At 41.8% G+C, this 27,841-nt stretch overlaps 1 protein-coding gene across 1 annotated transcript in view; it reads left to right on the plus strand.

The window, feature by feature from the left end:
- LOC145397968 (glutamate receptor ionotropic, delta-1-like) overlaps positions 1-25,130 on the plus strand; it is a 125,260-nt gene extending 100,130 nt beyond the window's left edge. Inside the window, exon 5 of the mRNA XM_080270943.1 lies at positions 25,020-25,130. Coding sequence (XP_080127069.1) covers positions 25,020-25,130 — 111 coding nt within the window. The remainder of the gene's footprint in view (positions 1-25,019) is intronic.
- Positions 25,131-27,841: the final 2,711 nt, after the last annotated feature.

Genomic DNA, 27,841 nt, shown 5'->3' on the forward strand with positions numbered 1-27,841 from the left:
CACTTCACCCTCCAGACCTCCATCCTTACTCATCACACTACCCAAATACTTAAACGTACTCACATTTTCCAATTCCTCACCATCTAACCTCGCTGTACATTCACTAACTTCACCTCTCTCAAAGACCATCACTTTACTCTTCCCTACATTCACCTTTAGGTTCCGTTTCTTACACACTCTCTCAAACTCATCCACCAAGCCTTGCAGCTTCCCTTCGTCTTCACTCAACAACACAGTATCATCTGCAAACAACAGTACAGGGAGTTTCCAAACACTATCCTCTCTCACCAGGGCCACTCCAACATCCACTACCCTACCTTGTACCTCTTTTAATACCCCATCCATGTACAGATTGAACAACCATGGAGACATGACACATCCCTGTTTCAACCTAACTTTCAAAGAGAAAAATTCACTTAGTTCACCATCCACACGCACTGCAGCCTTCGCACCATCGTACATACTCTTCACAGCATTCAACAACTTCCCATCTACTCCATATATTCTTAACACTTTCCACAATCCTTGTCTATCCACCCTGTCATATGCTTTCTCCAAATCCATGAAAGCCGCATACAACTTCTTTCCCTTCTCTAGAAACTTTTCCACTAAAGATCTAAGAATGAATATCTGATCTACACAACCTCTTCCCTTCCTAAAGCCTCCCTGTTCTTCTCCAACTAATAGGGAGGATAAGGAAACAAATAAGAAAAGAGAATGATAAAACCAGAAAAGCAAACTTTATAACAGAAAGAAAAGAGATTGAGCAAAATATAGCAAAATATATAAATGAAAATGAGGAAAGAAGATTAGAAGAAATTAGTAATCAGCTTAATGATAAAAGAGATAATAGTGATATGCTGTGGAAGTTAAGGAGAAGACTTAACAAGAAACCCCAGTGGCAGTATGTAGTAAAAGATAAAGATGGAAGTGATATAAGAAACCCAGAAAAGATAAAAGAAAGAGTTACAGAATACTATAAAGAGATATACAAAACAAATGACTTAACAAAAGGATATGAGGAATACACAGACTGCTTAGAGAGTATGATCAGAGAATGTTGGATGTATGAAAACAAGGAAGAGGAAAAATTAAGTGAGGAAGAGGTGAAAATGGTAATAACAAAGTTAAAGACTGGTAAAGCAACTGGCCCAGATAAAATTAGCAATGAAATTATTAAAAGATGTGGGAAAAGTATGAAGGATTCAATAATAAGAATGATGATGAAAATATATGATAGAGAAATAATACCAAATGAGTGGCACAAGGCATACATAAAAAATATATATAAGGGAAAAGGTAACAAGAAAGATTTAAACAATTATAGAGGACTGATACTGAACTCACACCTGATGAAAATGATGGAGAAAATAATAGAAATGAAGGAGACAGAAAAGCTGGAGAATATGAGTGATTACCAGTGTGGGGCAAGGAAAGGAAAATCAGTAAGGGAACATCATTTTTTTATAAGAAATATTATTGAAGAAGCACAACAGAAAAAGAAAGAAATAACAGCAGTATATTTTGATGTATCAAAGTGTTTTGACAAAATGGTGTTAAAGGAAGTAATGAAGGAGTTATGGCTAAAGGGAATAAAGGGTAAAAACTGGAGAATGATATATGAAATTAATATGAAAAATGAATTGATACCTATGACAGAAATTGGGGAATGTAAAGGAGTGTATGTACAGGAGATGATAAGACAGGGATCAGTGCTAGGGGCCAAAATAAGTTCAATAACTATGGCTTCACTAAGCAGAATGATGAGGGAAAAAGAAAGTAATTGGAAAATAGGAAATGTAAGGATAAGCCCATTAATATTTCAAGATGATATCATGGCAATAGAGGAAAATTACAAAATACAGGATACAATAAACACAATTGAAATATTGCTAAAATTAAAAAGACTAGAAATTAATGAACATAAAACAAAGCAATCAGCATTAGTAGGCAAGGGAAAAAGAGTAAATAAATGGTAAAGAAATTGTAAGAACACAAAGTCATAAGTACCTGGGAATAATTATACAAGAAAAAGGGAAACAGAATATTAAAGTGGAAAATATGATAAATAAAGCAAAGGTAGCAGCAAATGAATATATTAACATCATAAATAGAAAAGAACTGAAAAAAAGTAGAATTAAAGTAGGGCTAAAATTATTTAATACTTGTGTATTACGTGTCAAGTGGGGTTGGTGGAGGATTAGTGCCCCTCCCTGTAAAACAATTAACTCTAAGCCCCTGGCCACCCCGTCTGGGATACATGGCGTCTGGCAATGAATGAATGAATGAATGAATGTATTACCGATAATGTTGCTTGGAAGGGAAAGTGGGAAAACATTAAGAGAAAAAGAAAAGAAAGCTGTAAATAATGTTCAGACTCAGTACTTAACAAAATTAATCAAAGTACCAAGGACAACACCGAAATGTGCTTTATTATATGAAACACAGGAAGTAAAAATAGAACACAAAATTAATCAAAGAAAACTTGAATATTACATTGAACTCAAGAATAGGGAAGAAGATGCTGTTGAAGTAAAGATGAGAAAACATTGTGAAGATTTTGAAAGAGAGTACGTGAGAGAAATAAAAGACATTAAAGAAAAGTACAGCATACCTGAAGACTTAGAAACATTAGAAGAGAGAGTGGCAAAAAGGGTAATAAAAGAAAAAATAATGACAAAAAATAAAGAAGAAATTTGTGAAGACATGAGAAAAGGGAGTAAGACAAAGGAATCAGTGGAACAAGAAATAGGCCAACAGAGATACCTAGAGGAAATAGAGTTTGAAAGCGCAAAGATTATATTTTTTATTCGAACCAGAATGCTAGAAGTGAAGGAAAATTATAAGAAAAAGTATGAGCCTAACCTTATATGTGACATGTGCCAAGAAGAGAATGAAAATCAGCATCATTTATTTATATGTGAAGCATACGAAGATTTAACAAGCGACATTAAAGGAAAAGAATCAATAACAGAAATACTAAAACAAAATGAATTACAGGTTGTAGCAAATACAGTGGGCAGAATAATGAAACGAAGAGAAGTAATTATGAATATAAGGAGCAACATAGGAATGAACAATAGAGACTGAGAAAAAAAAAATAAATAAAAATAAATAAATAAGCCATCTTGTTTAAAGACAAAAACTCCCGGATGGGAGTAGGCGCCAACAACAACAACAACAACAACAAGACAACAACTTGAAAACCAAACTATTATCCTGCATAAGGAACTTGACAAGAGGAGGCTAAGGATAACAGAAGCTGCTTATAGCCACACCAATCAACCTTCCAGAAACACACAAAATGATTCTTCACCCCAAATAAGCAGACAACCTCAGGGCGCTATTGCAGTGGCTGGGCTCCCTCAGGTGTGCTTTGTACTCTGATTGACTGAATACCTGCCATTCCTCATCACCTGATCCAGCAGTGAGACATAAATCCCGGCCCACCTGCCTCCAACTTGGGGACTTTGATGCATGATTCTGGAGGGTATAGACATGCGTGTCTTGCTCTCCTCTAGCTGTAGGGCTGTCCCACTAGCATCAGATTTCTTTTGTTGTCCTTAAGCCCTTAGGATGTTAGTTAAGCCAGGTTAACTACTATTCATTTTCCTCTCTTCCCTGTATAGAGTTACAGTAGGTGTCTGTATTTATTTATCGAGATTGGCTTTGTTTACTCACCTCTGAAGCCCCCCCCCCCCACTGACCATTTTGCAGTGTAAATTAACACAGACGCGTCCTCCCAAGAGTAGTTTGAAATGGAAATCTCAGACTTAGGTGCTTACCCCTGAAGGGTCCCCCTCACTGATCACATTGAGTTGTGAATTAACATAGTGATTTGAGAGAGAAATCTTAGACTTGGGTGTTTTACACAGGGTATCTTCGTTCTTTGCTTGTCTTTCTCTTTTTTCTTACTTCCCTCTAAAAGGGAAGGTGGTTACTATGGCAGATGCCTCAGCCACATTTACCCCCGTTCGTGGGGGGGGGGGGGCTTAATGGATCATTGACAGATTCACGGACGGACTGGACCCAGAATGCACTCCCTTAGACATTTCTGTAGATAATGCATCGTTTATTCTACCGCATGCAGTCGATCCTGCTCCCTTGACCAGTCTCAATCCATTGATTATGAATAAAGTGATTAATGGCTGTGCTGGTGAAGATGACTGGCAAAAAGTGGAGACCTATTTCTTAAGATTGTCACTATCACTCAGGTTAAGGACTTCCTCAAGCTGTGTAAGTTTCACTGCTGTAATGTCGAGCTGAGGAGTTCCCATGCCATGAATTTCTGCAGAGGTGCTATCACCTGTAGGGATATCATGATTATGGAATGGGACGATAGAATACGTGAACTTGATAAGCAGTATGCAGTTGATGCTTGGTTTATAACTAGTCTCTCAGAGGGCAGAAGGAAGAAGAATACCACCATTATCTTGGCCTTCGGCAAAGTTTCTCTCCTTGTGGGTGTCATAAGTTGGTTATGAAATTGTTAACATCAGGCTATACATCCCTAAACCTCTTCACTGTTCTAGATGTCAGTTATATGGAAATAATGGCAAGGCTTCCCAGGCTTCACAATCTCTGTGTGGAAAGTGTGCAGCTCAGGGTTATGGTATTGAAAACTGCGCATCCAAGACTGTGTTGCTTCCTCTGGCAGGATGATCACTTCATTTCATCAAGGTATTACTCCAAGTGAAAGGAGGAGAAAGAAGTCTTCACAGTCAAGGCAACAGAAGGCATCTGCTACTAGGAGCCTAGGAAGAAGCTGAAGGTTTTGCATGCAGCTCCCTCGCCGACTACCTCCTATGATTCGGCGATGATGTTGCATCCTGTAATGTGCTCTGTCTAAACCCAGACTGACCCCGTCCCTGTTACTCGTGCCACTCGTTATGCCTCTTCATCTCAGTCTCTTGTACGTTCCAACTCTCTGACAGACATTCCTGCCGCTACTTCTTACTCTCAGGCTGCTGCTGTTCTCGGTAAGTACGGCCTAAGCAGAAGTCTGAAAAGTCTGATAGGCTTACTCTTACCACCCTTGAATAACAGTCACATCCCCATGTGCTTCCTGCTCATGTTTTAGCGAGGGAAAGAAGAGTTAGCTCCTCGTATGGGGAGTCTATGAAAATTGATATTGGTAATAATACAGAGGTTTCCTCCAGCAAGCTCTGGCATAGGTCCCCCTGAAGTTACTCACCTGGTGGCGGGCGGCATATATAAACAAAAATGAGCACAATAGCCCACTTCCTAAATCTTAAACAGTCGCATTCACTGTGTTATAATGGAACTATATGAAACTCGAGAATGAATTACAAACTACAGCAATCTTGCTATCTATAAACAGGCAAGACGTTATTTGTTTACTGGAGATGCGATTGGAAGATCACCCTGATCCTCCATAAGTCAATCACTTCCACTCGTATACTGTAGATGATATTATGATGGTCAGGGAGTTGCCATATACACCCACAAATCACACCCACAAACAGAAGTTGTTCTAAATTCTACTCTGGAAGTTACGCCCTTGCAGAGTGAAATTCAATAATATGTATCTCTCTGCTGTTTCTGCTCTCCTCCCTCTACATGGCCCCATTGATTGTCTATCTATCTATCTATTGCCAGACGCCTCAATCCCGTTTGGGGTGGCCACAAACAAATCGCCTCCAAGTCGCCCTGTCCCCCGCCATTTCACTCCCCTGCTCCCAACTCACACCCCCCTCTCTCATATACCTCTCCACCCCATCTCTCCATCTCATCCTCGGCCTCCCCCTCCCTCTTTCCCCCTCCACCTCACTCACATACACTCTCTTCGTCAGTCTTTCACCCTCCATCCTCTCCACATGGCCAAACCACCTCAGTGTGTTCCTCATAACGCTTCCTATCACATCCACATCAACACCACAACGCTCCTTTATATCCTCATTCGTCAGCCTGTCTCTCCATGTGACTGCACAGGCTCCTCTTAAATAACTCATTTCCACGGCTCTCACTCTTGACTTGTGTCCTTCCAACAACGTCCAAGCTTCACTTCCGTACGTTAGAGTTGGTATCACAATACTGTCATGTAGTAACTTTTTCACTTCCATGCGCACTTCCCTGTTTCTTATCACTGCTTTCAAAGAACCAGCAACCTTTCTTCCCTGCTGTACCCTTTCAAGCACTTCACCCTCCAAACCTCCATCCTTACTCATCACACTACCCAAGTACTTAAACGTACTCACATTTTCCAATTCTTCACCATCCAACCTCGCTGTACATTCACTGACTTCACCTCTCTCAAAGACCATCACTTTACTCTTCCCTACATTCACCTTTAGATTCCGTTTCTTACACACACTCTCAAACTCATCCACCAAGCCTTGCAGCTCCCCTTCGTCTTCACTCAACAACACGGTATCATCTGCAAACAACAGTACAGGGAGTTTCCAAACACTATCCTCTCTCACCAGGGCCACTCCAACATCCACTACCCTACCTTGTACCTCTTTTATTACCCCATCCATGTACAGATTGAACAACCATGGAGACATGACACATCCCTGTTTCAACCCAACTTTCAAAGAGAAAAATTCACTTAGTTCACCATCCACACGCACTGCAGCCTTCGCACCATCGTACATACTCTTCACAGCATTCAACAACTTCCCATCTATTCCATATATTCTTAACACTTTCCGCAATCCTAGTCTATCCACCCTGTCATATGCTTTCTCCAAATCCATGAAAGCCGCATACAACTTCTTTCCCTTCTCTAGAAACTTTTCCACTAAAGATCTGAGAATGAATATCTGATCTACACAACCTCTTCCCTTCCTCAAGCCTCCCTGTTCTTCTCCAACTAATTTCTCTGTTCTTTCTCTAACTCTGTCAATAAGTATCCTACCATACACTTTTCCTATTATACTAAGAAGACAAATGCCCCTATGATTACCACACACTTCTTTTTCCCCTTTTCCTTTGTACAAGGGAATAATTATACCTGACTTCCAATCCTCCGGGACTCTACCTTCCTCCCAGGCCAATCTGCACATCTTCCACATCCATTCTACTACTATCTCTCCCCCATGCTTCAGCATTTCACCACACACTCCATCAATTCCTGGGGCTTTCCCTGATTTAGCTTTCTTCATTGCTTCCACAACTTCTATCCTACTGATTTCTTCCTGTCTTCTCACCTCCCTCCTTCTCCCAGCCATTCCCCAGCCACTTATACTCGCATTACTTCCATCCTCCACGTTCAACAATTCCTTAAAGTGTTCTCTCCATCTGCTCACTTTTTCTCCCTTCTCCACTAGTAATCTACCATTTTTATCTTTCACTCCCCTGCTAACTTCACTTCCACCCTGTCTTACTCTTTTCACCTCTTTCCAGAACATTTTCTTACAGTCCCTCCACTTTACACTCAAATTCCTTCCAAATTCCTCATCCACTCTCTTCTTACTCTCTCTTACTAATCTTTTCACCTCTCTCTTTCTACATATAACTCTCTCTTCCGCCTCTCAACTTCTTCCACGCCCCTATTTCTCATCCATTCATTGTATGCTTTCTTCTTTTGTGCCACAGCCCGTTTCACCTCTTCAGTCCACCACGCTGTTCCTTGCACCCCCCTCCGTCTTCTCTTCCTTCCACACACCGCATCACATGCTTCACATATTTCTTCTGTAAATATTCTACACACACCTTCCACGTCCCCCATCTGCTCCAACTCATATTTGCCCAATCGTTCCTCCACTTCTCTCTTATACTCTGCCTTTTTCTCATCCTCTTGTAACCTTTCCACTCTCCTTGCAAGTACTCCTTCCTCTTGTCTTTCCCTTCTTCTCTTCCTCCATCTTACTTGAACTTTAACTCTGGCCACCACCAAGTAGTGGTCAGAAAGTCCACTCCCCCAACCTCTATAAACTCTTGGCTCCAATATTCATCTTCGCATCCTTTCATCCACACACACATAATCAATCATTGCCTTCCTTTCACTCAATTCACCACCCACCCTTCTCATCACTCGCCATGTATACCTGTGGATCATTTTATGCCTGAAGAGGGTATTGGCTATCACCAACCCCCTCCCAGCACAAATGTCCACTAACGCACTCCCATTCTCATCTATCTCAGCAGGCACACCCCACTCACCAACTATTCCATCCACCTTCACATTCCCAACTTTACCATTCATATCACCAATCAAAAACACTCTCTCATTCCTTCCAAACTTTTCCATGCACACTTCTACATTTGTCCAGAACTCTTCTCTCACTCTTCTAGCACGATCTTGCGTTGGCGCATACACACACACAATCGCCCACATTTGTATTCCAACTTTCAACTTTACCCACACAATCCTTGATCCAGCTGATCCATACTGTCTTATGCTCCTCTTCCATCTTTTACTCACAACTATACATACTCCTTCCTTTGCCCTCTCATTCTCACCTACTCCTGCACATATACCCCATCCATACTCCCATTCTCTCACACTTCCTCCTCTCCATTTTGTTTCAGTTATTCCACATACATCCACTTTCGCATCCTCAAGCACCTGGACAATCTCTCTCTCTTTCACCTCATCATTTGCTCCCCTTACATTCCACGTTCCAATTGCAATGTCCTTTGTCCGGTCCTTGGTCGTCAACGTTTGGTCAGTCCTTGTCCGGGGCTTATTGTTTGTTTTTTTTAGTTAGTTGTTTTCCGGGGAGGGGCACTAACCCTCCGCCAACCCTTTTAGTCGCCTGTTACGACAAGCAGGGATACTGGGGGAGTATTCTTGACAAACCCCCCTACCCCCAGGGGGTAATTCTCCATTACACCACCTCCCTCGAAATAAGTTATCTTTGGGCTACTATAACGCACATCACTATCAATAAGGTAGTTTGAATATTGATGGCCACTGAGAACAAGTAGCTGACCTAATACCACAGTCTCGCCTCTGTCTTCTGAACGATGGCAGAGCGAGTCGAGTAGATGATCGTACTGGTAACTTTTCAGCCACTGGCCTGTATCTGGCCTCCCCAGGTATACATCCAGATTTCTTGTGAGATCCGTATGACGACTTCATGGGAAGTGATCATTTACCCACCTCTCTTTTTTTTATACATGCAATGCTTTTTTCGGACACCCCATTTCAAAAATTGAACTTGAAGCAAGCAGATTGGAGAGGGGTCCTTCTCAAGGATCCTCATTTTAGATATATCTGGGGAGACCATAGATATGAAAGTCTGAGTATTAAATAATTTCTTACTATACACAGCTGAAGCTGCTGTTCCCAAGACTTCTACAATTCATGTGAAGTGTAAAACTCATCGGTGGACGCAGGTGTGCCAACAAGCATCAAGGAAACGCATTAGGCGATACAAGACCTTTTATGGTTAGCTTACCGAGGTAAACATTTTTGCTTACAAACAAGCAAGGGCTGAGGCAAGCAGAATAATCAGAGGGGTCAAACACCCTTATATCCCTGTGACCACTCCCAAAGAGGATAAGAAAATTTATGACGATCCCGTGGACGTAGCTAACATCCTCACTATGAGTTTCTCTCCCTTGAGTAGCTCAGCCAGTTACTGGGATGCCCAGTGTTTCTAAGTCCCTAAAAGCATAGTTGAGCTATAAGGCTTATCTATTGCCAAAGAAGACGTATACCCTCCGTACAATGAAAAGTTTACGATGAGTGAACTTCTTATCCTAAAATCCTGTAAGAACTTCAGTCCTGGACCTGATACCACCACGAACGGTATGACCCAGCAACACAATCAGAAAAGCCTGATTAAGTTGTTAGCACTGGACAGTGAGTTTTGAGTGCCTCAAACGTTCCCAGACTCATGGCATTTTGCCCATGTCATACTGATACCCAAACTGGTTGATCGTCTTATTAGTTCCACTTCATTTCGTTCTGTTGTATTGACTACTTGTCTGTGTTAGGTCATGGAACGATAATAGGCTTCATTTTGTTTTAGAGTCGATGAATTTATAAAATTAGAGACTCTGTGGCTTCCATAAATACAGAAATACACTAGATCACTCAATGAATTTGGAGCATTGGATTTTAGAGGCATTTGCCAATAAAGAATTAATGATTTTTTTTTTTTAAATAGAACATAGGAAGGTAAAACAAATGAAAAAAAAAATCTACATACCAGTTTATAGATGTCCACCATTCATAAAAAATATGTAACAGTTGCATTTGAACAGCTGTAAGTTGAAGTTTGGGGGGAAACTACTCTGGGGAAGTGGGATCCAAAGAGATGCAGTTCGGAGGATAAGAGAATTATGACAGGCAGAAGTTCTGTAGTTTGGCAGAGTGACAGTCCAGCCATGAGTCCTACCAGATGCTCCTGTAGTGTGGGGGAAGGAATGGAGAGGTGGCACAATGGATGCAACTTCGTCTGAGCATTTGCCATAAATGTGTCTGTAAAATAATGTAACTGAGGCAACATTCCTTCTTTCTTTGCAGAGCAGGTATTTCATTTGTAATAATAGGGTTATTAATAATTCTAGCAGCTTTTTTGTGAATTCTGTACAGTTGATTTAGTGCAACCTCTCCACATCCATTCCACAATGGTGAGCAATATTCCAGCTTAGAACGCAGATGACTCTTGTAAATTATAGCTAACTGCTCGTCAGCGATGAAGTTACGGGCTTTGTACAATAATCCAAGTTTCTTTGAAATGGTTGTAGCAAGTGATCTATCATAAGAGGCCCAGGTGAGGGCAATGTTATGTGAAACACTGACTTACAATACTTTTAGAGATAGGAATATTATAGTAGTGGTAGGTGGTGGCGACCATCATCCACTCACTTGATGTAGTGCTGCCTACTTCTTTCTTAGCCTTTATCATTCTTTTTCTGTGACTGCCCTCCTCTCTTCCTATTTCTCCCATCTTTCCTGTCACTTCTTATTGTTTTTCTTTCCTTTACAGGTGGCTTTACATTGAGTGACAAGCCAAATGGTGTCCTGTAAGCCAAGAAACCATTTACAACGTTGGGTGGTAACCATAAAACCAAACCATACGTGCTCCCTACGTGTCAACAAATGGGTTGGTGGAGGGTTAGTGCCCCTCCCCGTAAAACAAATTACTCAAAGTCAAATGGCCACCCTTCAAGGGATTATGGCGTCTGACAATAGATAGAGAGATAGATAGAATATTATAGTCATGGCACACAGGTCTGAATGTGTCATTATCATATCCTGGCATCGTTCCAGTCAACAGCGCATCCGATTTCGTATCATATTAGTCCTGTACACGAATCATATTGTTATACACAAAGATATTATACACGACTACTATAATACACGAACATATACACGAATCACACGTGTATCACCTTATATACGAAATCTCATGTGCTATTTTCGGATAGGTTGCCAAGGGACGATAATGACACCTTCAGACTCGAGCACTATGACTATGGTAGCATTGAAAGTAATATAGAAATTAGGCATTATCTGTCTATTAGTAAACTGTATATATTTGGTTTTCATACCATTAATCCCTAAAAGGCGCACAATGTTCCAGAACATCCGTCAAGGAAAAGGTGGTCGATGTTCCAGAATGCACTCCTATTCTGCGGGCCTATTATATGCCAGGAGTATGGTGCGGGTCTCCGTATCGATTGCCTCACATAATACCACACACTGTAACAGATTACTGTGAACAACTGTGATGATATGAACAGTTATAAATAATAATTACACACGTAAAATTATGACTGTGGAGATGTATAACAAAAATTTTACATATACTGTATACAGTGTGTAATGTTCAAAGTGCACCTTGAAGACTCAGAATAGTGTACATAATGAAAAAAATATTTTTTGTCTGCTTTTGCAAATAAGGGCAGAAACAAGACTCTCTGCCTGCCTGCTTTCAGTTGCGTGCCAATGAGAGTAACCTTGATGTGCCACCACCCCTCTCATTCACCTCTCACTACCACGAAGCTCGTGCGCAATTTGAAGTAATATCAAATTCCTTGTTTGTTTTTTTTCAGCTCTTCTGATGCATTTATTCACATTTTGCCTGATTTCATAACATTTTATTTTTCCAAAATAACCCCCCTCCCCACATGGATGTAAAATTAGAAAGCAGACTGCCATTAACGGGTTAAATGAGACAGTGTTATTTTGTCCCCATTCAGTGATTTTAGATAAGATATAAGTCATGATTTATGGAGATCGCTGTACTGAGTTATGAATTAGAGATGTTAACCCATCATGTCCGGCATATATTTCCGCTGACCCTTCTCCTAGCTGGGCATTTCAGTGAAAATCACCTTTTTATAAACCTTAATATCTCAGCTAATAAAAGGAAAAAAAAACTGTCATAATACTCACCAATCCTTCGACTTTGAGCTGATTGCCTCAGATTGTCCGTGAAGTGCATGTAGTCAGAGTGAGTGAGGAATTGGGGCAACTTTTTTTTTTCTTTTTTAACCCATGTCTATATGCTTGGCTGAGGTGCAGTGGCACAACTAAGGCTCGTACTAGACCTCCACAATAATACCACTTCCAGATGAAATGGCACAGACATAGTAATGCCAAAAGGTTTTTCTGCCTGCAGGTGCTGGAGGCAGCGCTTCCAGGTAATGCCTACTGAGGTAGTCCCTGCTCTGCAGCCATCAGGCAGTTGCTGTGCACTGTGCCTGTTTCCCAGCAGTCATTACTTGGCCATATCTCTGCAGGAGGCCGTGGATGACATCCTTCTCAAACTGTCTGCCTGTGGGATGTGCTTGTCTGTGTGATGTGCTTGTAAAGAATGAAATCATTCAGTACACAGATGTCAAGTACATGTAAGAATGCCTTCACTTACAGCAGCACCTCAGACAGTCGATGGTGCCAATTTGCATATCAGATTTGTTGACAAGTCGCATGTTGATATTGTAGTCGATAACTGCATCGGGCTTGAAGACTGGCTGCCTTATTCTTTTATCAACCTTGCCTGTGTTTAACAACTTACCTTCACGGACTGTGGAGAGGACACTGACCTTTCGCTTATCGTGCCAGTGATTAGCAAGGAGTTTTCCTGTTTTCAAAATCCTGCACTTCCCCTTCACGGTGCCCTTGGGAAAGGATGACCAGTGTTTCCTCTTTGCACAGACAGTGCCACACGTTCCAATTTTGTGCTCTTGCAAGTACTTTGGAAGACTTGGCGCGACTTAGCAACTATTGGTAAAAAGGATATGGTTGCCACTAAAGTACCTCCCCATGAGCTTCTTCACGACTGAGCCAGAGAAGCCTTGAGGGTCGTCCTTTGATAAATCCACATCACGTGCTGGATACACAACAAAATCTATCACGAAGCCAATCTTGCAATCACACAAAACAAAAACTTAATTCCATATTGAAGCCTCTTTGATTGTATTTACTGTATGAAGGCAAGCCGTACCCTGAACAGAACAAGCAATACGTCGATAAATAATTGCTTTCTGGAATGGTCTGAAATATGGCCTAATTTTATCCTTCATCATTTCCAAGATCGAGCGAATTTTTCATAACCTATCGTTTGGATGTGGGCCCATGTTGGGAGAGAAATACAGGTTCCTGAGGATGTCGAGGTACCTGTCCCGTGGCATGTATTTTCTGAACAGAGATGTTGTTGCAATATCGTCCACCAACCAGTAGTCATGGATGTTGTGTTTTTATATGTGTGGCATCAACATTGTCAATGCAAGCCAAACATACATCTCGCTTACATTCGTTGGTGTCCAGGCCTTCATTTTTGCACTTTCATGATTGTGCGAGGTTTCACCCCAATTGCAGCAGTATTCCCTAAAAGATTTTATTTCATGCACATTACAATCCATCACTGTCGTGGTGAAAAAAAACAATAAAAAAAGCAAGGGGAGTGAATATTGCACTGCAAAGGAATTCTGGCCACACACCTGCATTTGACTCATCAATTATAGGTATATCGGGCTGAAACCCCGTCCCTTCCTCCCAGGTGACTGTATCCGTCATACCTGACCTTGGTCTCTGCCTTGCCTACCGTGCACGTGGCCTGCCCAATGTCCTGCCCCAGCCCCTAGCAGGGTGCCATGGTGAAGAGTCTGGTAAATTATCACATGATGAGACAGATGATGGTGATGGTGATGGTGATAATGCTGGTGACGGTGATCCTGGTGGTGATGGTGATGGTGAAAGCAGGTGACAGGCACATGTCTGGCAGCCATAAAATGAACGTGGCTGTGCATCTGCACCTGCACACCTAGATGTACCTGACTGTGGTGATGAGGTAGAGTCATACTGCAAGGCAGATGGCGAGGCAGGTCGGCTTGGCAAGGCAGGTGATGAGGCAGGCCGGTGTGGCGAGGCACGTGGTGAGGTAGGCCAGCGTGAAGAGGCATGTGGTGCGGCAGGCCAGTGTGGCAAAGCAGGTGGAGAGGCAGGCCAGATTGGTGAGGCAGGTGGTGAAGCAGGCTGGAATGGCAAGGAAGGTGGTGAGGCAGGCCAGTGTGGCGAGGCAGGATGTGAGGCGCCTGTTCATTGTTGTATTTACAGCAATGAGCAGGCTGACTTATTTTTGAAGTCGGCTGTAGAACTCGTGGAAACTTGGGACATTCCTCGTGATCTACGGTCGAGTCTGTCCCTCGGAAAGAAATCAATAAATCTGTGTCAAGGTCAGTGGACCAGACTGATTATTAAAAAATTTTAAGCCACTCATTAGTGAATGGGATACTGCAAATTGTCCCAATCACATAGAAAAATGAATACTGGCACAATTGTGGATGAACTGCATACATATCACCCATATGTTGCCAAATACTGAAGTATTATTTCCACTGTACTGTGACATCTGTGGTGCATTGTTATCTATTGATCATGTCATCCTGCGCTGTGGGTGATTTATTCGTGAACGTGTGTCGCTTATTAATAGTGACCGAGCGAAGCCAGTTAGCAATGTTTTCTCTCGCATAAATGTGGAGATGAGTGGCCTGACTCGTCCATCACGCTAAGCAGAAGCTAATATCTTTACTCCTGTGTGATGTAGAGTTGAAATTCATTCTGCATGTGATACATTCATTAACAAATATTTTTGTCAACCAAAAACTCACCCATAAAGGGTAGGAACCCCTTGAAATCCCGAGTTTTCCAAGGGGGTGTTCGGCTATGATCGTTGTACTTCTCAATTACAAAATCAAATTTTAAAAGATTTTCTTTCGTTACATTATGTTTTTTGGCATTTAGTACAGTACATCAGAGGGAAATTTTGGTAACATGGCACTCGATCACTCGTCAAGCGCTCACAAAGCTCACTTTAGTGGTATATTACTGCGGTGCAGCAGACGTCCCCTTCATCCTTTCCAACACCTTTGGTGATAGTGACTCATTATGACTGATAAATATGCGGGTTTCTTGAGGGAAACCGGACTGTTAAGAATGATACGACTTCTTCACCATTTTGTTGTGATTTGCACTACTTTTATATATGTATGTATTTCATTTGTAAAGGACAGACACATATGGTATTTGATATAGTTCCTGGTTCCTGTTGTTCTATTTCTTCTGTTGATGTCCCCACATTAAATCAGGTGCCTTGTCTGACAGTCCCCAGTTAATGAGTGCAAGTATTTAATAATGAGATGTATTGGGAACTTTCAGTCGATGATGTTCTCTTGGACGAGGTATTTCACTTTTTGTACATATGTAACTGTTTTGGTTTGGTTTGTTTTCTTAATTGGAGATGACAGTTGACGCGCATGGAATAGTTCAGGACACAGCTGGCTCTGTTTCATCTGCTGATGTCACCTGTAGTAATACATGTGCTTTGCCTGATAGTCATCAGGTGATGAGTGCAGGTGTGTAATGCTGAGAGACGATACATATTTCCAGTTGATGGTGTTCAGTTGGTCCCGGTATTTTAACCATTAGTGTAAGCACACTGAGTATTCAATTAGTTTTAGTTATATGTATCGTTAGGCATTTGTGTAGAGTTTGTTTTTTTTTTCTTTGTTAGCTTAGTGTTTTTTCTATCTACCTAAACTAATGGTATAATTTACAAAAATTTAGATAAAATTTGTTTTAAAAGTATTGGGTTAATGACGTGGGCCTTCGGTTCGATGGTCGATTGCACCCTACCAAAAAAAATAAATACATAAATGAATAAATCATTCCATCTTAAGTACGTTACCTAGCAGTATCTCGTGAAGATGGCCTATTGGTGGCAGAAAGATGTCTCGAGAAATCCAAAGAGAAGTTGGAAACTTATTCAATACTCTTAGCAACGAATGTGTATCCTAGTCAGAAGCACTGAGAAAAACCACTTTAGAGTTCAGTATATAAAACATTTGTATTCTAGATGAAATCCTTCCAGTATATCAGTGTATATAAATATATGAAGATCTTTGTATCTATCCATCTGTCTATAAACTCGCCCAGAACTGGTCCTTCTCTCTCATATCGACCTTCATCCTCCCCCTATAACCAGACGACTGTTTATGCCAATGGTTTGGAGTGAAGAGGGTGGTGGTTGATTTGCTTGGTGAAGCATACGCTGTCCTCGTCAGTCTCTTATTCTCCATCCTCTCCACATGGCCAAACCACCACAGTGTGTTTCTCCTAACGCTTCCTATCACATCCACACCACAACACTCCTTCATATTCTCATTTGTCTGTCTGTTTCTCCCTGTAACTCCACATGCTTCTCTGCCATAACTCATTTCGACTGCTCTCACTCTTGACTTGCATCCTTCCAACAACGTCAACGCTTCACCTCCATATGTTAGATGTGGTATCACAATACAGTCATGCAGCGACTATTTTACTTCCATGCTCACTTCCCTGTTTCTCATCACTGCTTTCAAAGAAACAGAAACCTTTCTTCCTTGTTGTGCCCTTTAAAGCATTTCACCCTCCAAACCCCCGTCTTTACTAATCACATTACCCAAGTACTTAAATGCACTCACATTATCCATTTCCTCATCATCCAACCTCACTGTACATTCAATGACTTCATTTCTCTCGAAGACCATAACTTTACTCTTCTCTACATTCCCTTTAGATTCCGTTTCTTACACACTCTCCCACTTCATTCACCAAGCCTTGCAGTTCCCTTTGTCTTCACTTAACAATACAGTATGCAAACAACAGTAAAGGAAGTTTCCAGACACTACCCTCTCTCATTATGGCTGCTCGAACATCCATTGTCCTACCTTGTATCTCTTTTATAACCCCAGCCATGTATAGATTGAACAACTATGGAGACATGACATCCCTGTTTAAATCCAACATTCAGACAGAAAAATACACTTAATTCACTATCCACACGCGCTGGAGCCTTAGCGCCCTCAAACATTCTCTTCACGGCATTCAGCAACTTCCCATTTAATCTATATATTCTTAATATGCTCCATATTCCTTGACTATCCATCCTGCCATATGCTTTCTCCAAATCCATGAAGGCCGCATATAACTTCTTTCCCTTCTATATAAAGTTTTTCACTGACCTAAGAATAAATATCTGATCTACACAACCTCTTCCCTTCTTCTCCAACTAATTCCTCTGTTCTTTCCCCAGCTCTGTCAATAAGTATCCTACTGTATACTTTTTCTATTACACTCAGAAGACAAATGCCCCTATGATTACCACACATTTCTTTTTCCCCTTTTCCTTTGTACAGGAGAATAATTATACCTGACATCCAATCCTGCGAAACTCTACTCTCCTCCCAGGCCTATCTCCACGTCTTTCATATTCATTCTACAACTATCTCCTCTGCTTCAGCATTTCACCACGCACTCCATCAATTCCTGAGGCTTTCCCCCATTTTGACTTTCTTCAATGCTTCCACTTTTTCCATCATACTGATCTCTTCCTCCCTTCTCACCGTCCTTCTTCTCCCAGCCATTCCCCAGCCACTTATACTCGCATTACCTTCATTCTCTATCTTCAACAGTTCCTTAAAGTGTTCTCTCCATCTATGTATTTTTTCTGCCTCGACTAGCAGTCTACAAAGGATAAAACACGGTTTAAAATGTTGTATATTTCAGGTATATTAAACCCTGAAAAATTAAGACGTCATCAAAAAATAAAATAAAAGCTGTAAGGAACAAGAGACATTAAACTGAAAATATTATTTTTGATAATCTGCAATATCATGAAATTATTATTTTCTTTTAACATAGTACATGTTAACATCTTTACAGATGCGAAGAGCGGGTCTGCTCATTGTTTTTAGCTTATCCAGTTGTAGTTCAATGGTGGACAAGCCACGCGCGATGGGGAACGAAAATACTATTTCTGGACTGTGTCTTGACACTCATGGCTGAGAAGCCGTTTTGGATAGATATGTTGATGAAAGTGAGAGGAGAGTTTTCATAGCAGTTTCGGTACTTCATGGCATGCAGCTCTCACTTTCATTCAGAAGGAAGCAAGTGATGATGCAGTTTCGAAACTCATCTTCAGTCCTTCATCAGCAGCCAGCTCATACAGTTTTTCTTCCATACTGACAGCAAGACATCTTTCAAGGGAAAAAATGGGTTTCGGATCCATTGTTTCCCTTTCCTTGAATCTTCTGTTGGAAATCAAAAACTCAAAACGTTTCACATTATTTGTCAAGTGTTCCCTGATGACGGTTGTTAATTGGTGAAACAGATCATGGTAATCTCTTAAGACGCGACTCTTTCATGCTTGTAGCTTTCGTGTCTGGTCGTTGATCTCTTCTGGCATCATAAAACATGAAGCCATCCATCCCTGCATAGAAATGATGAGATCATTAAAAATGACAATGATATTAGCTATATAAACCAGCCTGACCATCCAATCCACATCTCGGAACAATTATGACTAGTCCGGTTTTCTGTCCTGAAGGTAAGCTCAAAAAGCTCCTTTCGCAACATGAATACTCTTGAGAGGACTTTTTCCCATGATAACCAACGTGCACTGGCATGCAATAGGAGCTGTTTATGGTCTGCTACCATAGCATCACACAGTGCTACAAAACTAAGGAATTTAACGTCTTTGCCTTAACATGATTTAGTCATTAGGACTCTGCCGAGTATATTGGACATACCCAATGAAACATTATTTTATTTGAATCAAATCTGAAAGTTCGTAATGGCAGCTTATTTCATGCTTACGTATTGTGATATGAAGAAATGAGAACGTGTGTTTGCATTACACGACCTATTGGTGGCTTGTGAATATAAACTGTGTAAAAATCCAGTTATCCACTATATTTATAATTATATAACTCATGCTCAAAATATTTTGGGAATATCCAGATACACTGAAATATCCTGTCTTTTGAACTGAAGTATTAAAAGCTTTCTGTAATTTGGTAACACCAATATGCGAGTCAGGATTTTCCCTCATGAACTGTTTAACCCGCCGCGTCCCGGAGACGTGAATTCATGTCCTCACATGATGTGTACTCATATCCCGGAGACGTAAATTAATGCGGTAACATTGCCATGTCCCTAATTTGCACAATTTTCAATTTTCACGAGTGATTTTGCGAGTGATTCTTGGCACGTTTACACGGGACACCTTCCTCTATTCCTCTACAAGATGCCAAGCAGGGACAATTCCTTACACTGCATAACCTCTCCCCCCCCCCTGCACGCCATTGTCTCGGCAATTCACCTGTTACCAGTGACCTGGCCAATTAAGATATTCAGGGCCAGAGTGATTCCCCAATCGATAACAATGTGGAGGATAAAGTTTACATAGCATTAGAGGAAAAAAACAGTCAGAAATGATGATCAGGTAATATGGGAAAAAAAGGTCATGAATGGTGATGAGTTAGTGATTGAAACAATGCTTATAATGCATATATTACTGTTTGAAAACCAATATACTCTTTTACTACATATAAATTCGTACCAAGTAAATAAATAAATACTGTTTATGAGTGGATAAAATATTTACCTTCCCATAGAACTCGTTTTCTTTGGTGCCAGCCTGTTAGAAAACCCAGTCAGGTAAGGAGATACTCGTACCTGAATCGAGTATTTTAAACCTCAGGTGAGCGATTTCTCTATGAACTTTCGATGTTTCTCACCAAAAGCGGATGTTTGAGCAAAAAAAAAAAAAAAAGGTCCAAAAATGTCGGGACTGGGGCGGGTTAAAGAATAAGAGATTTAGTTTCAATCGGGATTATTATTAGCTTTGTTTCAGAGCTGCTTTGATAAGCAGATTTTGAGGAGTAAACTGTAGCACCAGTCGAACAGGGCAGTACTCCCGAGGTAGATGGCAAGCTGGTGCTAGGGAGAGCTGGAGCTCCTGTTTCACCAGCCCTCAGGACTTTATCCTGACCAACTCCTTTTGCTGAACATTTTCAGTGCATTAATTTCCACAGAGAGTAGGACAGCAAGCTCTCATAATACCTCTACCTTCAACTGTCTACACCACACTACATGCGTATAACATATCACACCTTCTATTCACTCTCTTTAGTAATGGCCGTTGCAATGTTACTATCAAATGAGATGGTACCTCGGACTGCCACCACCGGCAGGGTAGGGTTGGTGGCACAGGGTCCTCCCGGTCACCATCAAGCGACTGTGCCAGCAGTGACTGTTGCTATTTCTGCTAGTGCTTGTCAGCGAAGAAGTGAAAGTGCAGCCTTTTTCTTCAGCAATATCCGCGGCCTTACCACAAATTTAAACTCAGTTCATTATTTCCTTCAGTCCATAATTATCCCCTTTCCCCCTTTTCCTCACAGAATTACAAATCTCACCCTCTACAAATATATCCCCATTTTGTTTTCCCAGTTACCATCTCCTTACAAACTTCCGCAACAAGGGCGGCACCTGTTATTATATCAAATCCCAATATGCAGTTGACACTATTATAAACTTCACGTCATTCACTTTTGACTGCCCATTGTATACTCTAAATTGTCAAAATATTTGTGTACTTTATCATTCCCTCAATGCTTCTTCGGAACCCAGTGTATTTGATTCCATATCCACAGAGTTGAGTAACCTTACCCTTGCCCTTAGCACCGAAATTACTGTTTTGGGTGATTTTAATGTACATAATGTTGAATGGTTATTGCATTCTGCCAGAACTGACGACACTGGTCTAGAGTGCGAGCTGTTTGCAGAATTGTTTAATCTCACCCAGCTGGTAAAGCAACCAACCAGAAAACCTGATAATCCTGATCATAATGCCCATCTCTTGGATTTATTCTTGACAAATAATCCAGTTCAATACAGGATAGAGGTACTGTCACCACTTGGATCCTCTGACCACAATCTCATAAAAGCCTCATTAGTTAACCCCCCCTCACCTCCCCATTCTGAACCTATCAGGGTGACCTGATGGCATGTTGATAGGGCAGACTGGGATGGATTTAGAAATTATCTTGATGACATTCCATGGCAGTCTTTCTTCTCTAGTGATCCCAATTCTACCCAGTCCCACATTTGTGACTTAAAACTAGTTGGTATGGATTTATTCATACCAAGTCAACAGTTCACTAAAAGATCGAACTCTACAAAATGGTTTGATGGCAACTGTGCCAGAGCAACAGCCCAAAAGACAATATCATATAACTCTTACTTAAAATCAAAACCATCTGAATCACTTTCTCAGTTATTTCAAAATTGCTAGAGATCATGCAAAAGCTGTAATAAATCTAGCTAAGTCAAACTTTCTTCAAAAGCAAGCGTCAAAACTACTTAACAACCCTAATGACAATAGAATATTCTGGTCAACTCTTAATTCCTTCAATAATAAATTTAACAAATCATCTTCCATTCCCCCACTAAAATCTTCAGATGGCAACATTACAAATGACCCGCGTGGGAAAGCAGATATTTCTGCCAGTACACATACCAGAAATTCTACCATAGACGATGCCGGCCAGAACGTCCCGAAATTGTACAATGGTGCGAAGGCTGCAGTGCGTGTGGATGGTGAACTAAGTGAATTTTTCTCTTTGAAAGTTGGTTTGAAACAGGGATGTGTCATGTCTCCATGGTTGTTCAATCTGTACATGGATGGGGTAATAAAAGAGGTACAAGGTAGGGTAGAGGATGTTGGAGTGGCCCTGGTGAGAGAGGATAGTGTTTGGAAACTCCCTGTACTGTTGTTTGCAGATGATACTGTGTTGTTGAGTGAAGACGAAGGGGAGCTGCAAGGCTTGGTGGATGAGTTTGAGAGTGTGTGTAAGAAACGGAATCTAAAGGTGAATGTAGGGAAGAGTAAAGTGATGGTCTTTGAGAGAGGTGAAGTTAGTGAATGTACAGCGAGGTTGGATGGTGAGGAATTGGAAAATGTGAGTACGTTTAAGTACTTGGGTAGTGTGATGAGTAAGGATGGAGGTTTGGAGGGTGAAGTGCTTGAAAGGGTACAGCAGGGAAGAAAAGTTGCTGGTTCTTTCAAAGCAGTGATATGAAACAGGGAAGTGAGCATGGAAGTGAAAAAGTTACTACATGACAGTATTGTGATACCAACTCTAACGTACGGAAGTGAAGCTTGGACATTGTTGGAAGGACACAAGTCAAGAGTGAGAGCAGTGGAAATGAGTTATTTAAGAGGAGCCTGTGGAGTCACGTGGAGAGACAGGCTAACGAATGAGGATATAAAGGAGCGTTGTGGTGTGGATGTGGATGTGATAGGAAGCGTTATGAGGAACACACTGAGGTGGTTTGGCCATGTGGAGACGATGGAGGGTGAAAGACTGACGAAGAGAGTGTATGTGAGTGAGGTGGAGGGGGGAAGAGGGAGGGGGAGGCCAAGGATGAGATGGAAGGATGGGGTGGAGAGGTATATGAGAGAGGGGGGTGTAAGTTGGGAGCAGGGCAGTGAAATGGCGGGAGACAGGGCGACTTGGAGGCGATTTGTTTGTGGCCACCCCAAACGGGATTGAGGCGTCTGGCAATAGATAGATAGATAGACAATTTACCTACCAACAATGCTCCAGGCCCAGATGGAATTCCGCCAATTGTTTTGAAAAAGTGTTCCCCTGAACTTGGCTCTGTTTTAGCTAAATTATTCAGACTATGCATACGTACTTCTTCATTCCCAAATTCATGGAAAGAAGCAAATATCCGCCCAATTCTGAAAAAAGGAAGTTCCTCTAACCCCTCTGATTCCAGACCAATAGCTGTCACATCTTCTCTTGGTAAGGTATTTGAAACTTTATTTAATAAGCACATTGTTAAACATCTTGAGTCCAACAACTTAGTGATAGACAATATGGTTTTTGCCATGAAAGATCCACCATGGACATAATCTCCTAACTCATACCACCCATCAATCAACTTACATGGAGAAACTCATGCAGTAGCCCTTGATATTTCTAAAGCTATCGAGAGAGTATGGCACCGTTCCCTGCTGTCCAAACTCCCTTGCTATGGACTAATGTCTTTTGTTCCTTTGATTTCTTCATATCTTAGTGACAGGAAAATAAGAATAAAAGTAGATGGGGGATGAAGTGAGTGAAAGGGTACAGCAGGGAAGAAAGGTTGTTGGTACACTGAAAGCAGTGATGAGAAATAGGGAGGTGAGTATGGAAGTTAAGAAGTCACTGCATGATGGTATTGTGATCCCTACCCTGACGTATGGAAGCGAGGCGTGGACCTTGCAAGAGGGGAACAAGTCAAGAGTGAGAGCAGTGGAAATGAGTTACTTGAGAGGAGCATGTGGAGTGACGTGGAGGGACAGGTTGACGAATGAAGAAGTGAAGGAACGTTGTGGGGTAGATGTGGATGTGGTTGAAAAGATTAGGAGAAATACACTGAGGTGGTTTGGACATGTGGAGAGAATGGAGAATGAAAGACTGACTAAGAGGGTGTATGTAGGTGAGGTGGAGGGAGGGAGAGGGAGGGGTAGACTGAGGATGAGGTGGAGGGAAGGAGTTGAGAGGTATATGAGGGAGGGGGGAGTGAGTTGGGGGGAGGGGAGTCAAATGGTGGGTGACAGAGTGACTTGGAGGCGTTTTGTCTGCGGCCACCCTTTGCGGGATTAGGGCGTCGGGCTATAGATGGATAGATAGATATTCCAATTTCACTCAATTAATGCTGGCGTGCCGCAGGGATAAGTTCTGGCACCAACCCTGTTCCTGGTTCATATTAATGATCTCTTATCTGTCACCCACAATCCCATCCACTCATATGCAGATGACTCAACACTACATACTTCATTCACACTTAGACACCCATTTACAAAGTCTAATATCTCTACCTCACAACTCACTACAGCTATCTCCATAAATCAAGACCTATCTACGACCAGTGAATGGAGACAAAACAACGTTGTCTCATTTAATGCTAGTAAAATTAAATATATACAATTTAGTAATAGACAGATATTGCCAGATTCGTACATTCCCTTCAGCGCTACTAATATTCCCATCTCCAAAAGTATTGAAATTCTTGGCGTCTCACTTAACAATGCCCTCAGCGGGACCTCTCATGTTAGGTCACGTGCTAAAACCGCCTTAAAAAAAAATTGGATTATTGTACAGAGTCCGTAACTTCTTCACTGACGAGCAGTTAGCTATAATTTATAAGAGTCATGTGTGCTCTCAGCTTGAATATTGCTCACCCTTGTGGCATGGATGTGGAGAGGTTGCATTAAAACAACCATACTAAATTCGGAACAAAGCTGCCAGAATTATTAACAACGCTGCCATTACAAATAAACTACATCCCTTACAAGTAAGAAGGAATGTTCCCTCCCTTGCATTATTTTACAGATATTTTTATGGCAAATGCTCAGACGAAGTTGCGTCCATGGTACCACCTCTCCATGCCTTCCTTCGTGCTACACGGGCATCTGGTAGTGCTCATGACTGGAATGTCACGCAGCCATATTGCAGAACTTCTGCCTATCAGAATTCTTTCATTCCCCGAACTGCATCTCTCCGGAACTCATTTCCCCAGAGTTGCTTTCCTCCAAATTTTAACCCACAACTGTTCAAGTCTAACTCTTACAGATATTTTATGAAGAGAGGACACCAGTAATCTGGTGTATGGATTATTTTTTTTATTCATTTGTTTTCCCTTGCTTCGTTCTCTTATTTAAAAACAAAACAAAAAAATACAGTAAGGAAGTGAGTATTGGCATTTTTTTTTTTTTTTTTAGGTTCGTGGCGATGGGGTGCTGAACCTGGGGCATCTACAGGGCGCCTTCATCGTGCTGGCGTTGGGTCTGGTTGCTGCCTCTTTCACCCTGATGCTGGAGCGACTCCTTTAGCCTAGTAGCCTAGCCCTAGCCTTCCCCTTACCCTGCCTCTCCCCAGCCCTCACTCCACTCTGCCTCACACCAACCTTTCCTCCACCCAACCCTCCCGCCACCCTTCCTTACTCTAGCGCTCCCTCCACTCTGACCCACCCTAGCCGTACATCTAAATTATCTCACCCCAAACCTCCCTTCACCCTACCTCACCCCAAACCTACCCCCGCCTTGCCTCACTCCAGCCCTCCCTCCACCCCCAGCCCTCCCTCAACCCTGCCTCACTTCAGGCCTCCCTCTACCCTGCCTCAGCCTAGACCTTCCTTCACCCTGGCTCACTCCTACTCTTTCTTCCCCTGGCCTGCAGCTCTTGTTTGCCTTTTCTTTTGCTGTTATCCTTAGTAAAGAGTTGAAGGTTATAATTTTTTCTACTTACTTCACTGTATAAAGTGTGTGTGTGTGTGTGTGTGTGTGTGTGTGTGTGTGTGTGTGTGTGTGTGTGTGTGTGTGTGTGTGTGCAAAGAGGATTTATAAGAACAGTTAATTATGCTTTGTAATCTTTTCAGTGAATAACCAATTACTTTTTCTAGTACTGATAACGGCAGTGGTAGTGATGGGGATGATGATGAAAGGTGATGGTGGAAAGTGATGGTGATGATGGTGAAAAGTAATAATGATGATGATGGAAATGGTGATGATGGAAGCGGTAAAGATGGAAATGTTGATGGTGGTAGGGGTGATGGTGATGGCGATGGCAGTTGTGATGGTGATTATAACCCTGAGGTCCCTCCATTTTTCAAAATGCAAGACGAGAATGCTAAGCGGTTACTTCTTTATAGCTGTAATGGTGACTGTATCAGAAATGTAATGGTAATAGTGAAGGTGATGTTGGTAGCTCGATAATATGATCATAACTGGTGATAGTATTTATCTCAAATAAGGCAATATGGTGTGATCATTACGGGTAAGTCTCTGACTAATGTATATACCAGAGTCAGCAAGACCATGTCAACTTCCAGCACAAGGAGACCGCAGCTATGGCGTTCTTTGTGACTAAATAGCATCCTGGAATGATTATTGCTTCCATGGCAGAGAGTCATTGGTGTGTGCCTTGCACATTACGGAGGTTATTCTCTCGGGCATGGAAGCATACATTCCTTCCTCATATTCTTTGACCAATGCTAATGCAGGAAAGAGAAATAAAAACCTTGGTTAGAGAAAGAACAGAGGAAATAGTTGGAGAAGAACAGGGAGGCTTTAGGAAAGGAAGAGGCTGTGTAGATCAGATATTCATTCTTAGATCTTTAGTGGAAAAGTTTCTAGAGAAGGGAAAGAAGTTGTATGCGGCGTTCATGGATTTGGAGAAAGCATATGACAGGGTGGATAGACAAGGATTGTGGAAAGTATTAAGAATATATGGAGTAGATGGAAAGTTGTTGAATGCTGTGAAGAGTATGTATGATGGTGCTAAGGCTGCAGTGCGTGTGGATGGTTAACTGAATGAATTTTTCTCTTTGAAGGTTGGGTTGAAACAGCGATGTGTCATGTCTCCATGGTTGTTCAATCTGTTCATGGATGGGGTAATAAAAGAGGTACAAGATAGGGTAGTGGATGTTGGAGTGGCCCTGGTGAGAGAGGATAGTGTTTGGAAACTCCCTGTACTGTTGTTTGCAGATGATACTGTGTTGTTGAGTGAAGATGAAGAGGAGCTGCAAGGCTTGGTGGATGGGTTTGGGAGTGTGCAAGAAACGGAATCTAAAGGTGACTGTAGGGAAGAGTAAAGTGATGATCTTTGAGAGAGGTGAAGTCAGTGAATGTACAGCGAGGTTGGATGGTGAGGAATTGGAAAATGTGAGTACGTTTAAGTACTTGGGCAGTGTGATGAGTAAGGATGGAGGTTCGGAGGGTGAAGTGCTTGAAAGGGTACAGCAGGGAAGAAAGGTTGCTGGTTCTTTGAAAGCAGTGATAAGAAACAGGGAAGTGAGCATGGAAGTGAAAAAGTTACTACATGACAGTATTGTGATACCAACTGTAACGTATGGAAGTGAAGCTTGGACATTGTTGGAAGGACACAAGGCAAGAGTGAGAGCAGTGGAAATGAGTTATTTGAGAGGAGCCTGTGGAGTCACATGGAGAGACAGGCTGACGAATGAGGATATAATGGAGCGTTGTGGTGTGGATGTGGATGTGATAGGAAGCGTTATGAGGAACACACTGAGGTGGTTTGGCCATATGGAGAGGATGGAGGGTGAAAAACTGACGAAGAGAATGTATGTGAGTGAGGTGGAGGGGGAAAGAGGGAGGGGGAGGCCGAGGATGAGATGGAGGGATGGGGTGGAGAGGTATATGAGAGAGGGGGGTGTGAGCTGGGAGCAAGGCAGTGAAATGGCGGGGGACAGGACGACGTGGAGGCTATTTGTTTGTGGCCACCCCAAACGGGATTGAGGCGTCTGGCAATAGATAGATAGATAGTTTAATCATGCTTGTTCTAATGCTGTCCACAAAGAGGAGAAGGCTTAGAAAAGGGACAGGAGCCAACCCACTCCTGAATCTCATCTCTTTTATGTTTCTGGGAATCATGCTGTCTGTTTTTCGCTCTGTTAAAAATAATTTCATTTGTACTAAATGCTCTGAACTCTCCAACTTTAATTCTTCCCGCTCCTTCAGGCACCTTGCCAAAAACCTTTCTAACAACTTTGCCTCATCATCCTTCCCTCCTCTTTACTACTATG

Source organism: Coenobita brevimanus, chromosome 44, assembly GCF_032717465.1.
Source record: "Coenobita brevimanus isolate Jiangsu-jjx chromosome 44, ASM3271746v2, whole genome shotgun sequence".
Lineage (NCBI taxonomy): Eukaryota > Metazoa > Arthropoda > Malacostraca > Decapoda > Coenobitidae > Coenobita > Coenobita brevimanus.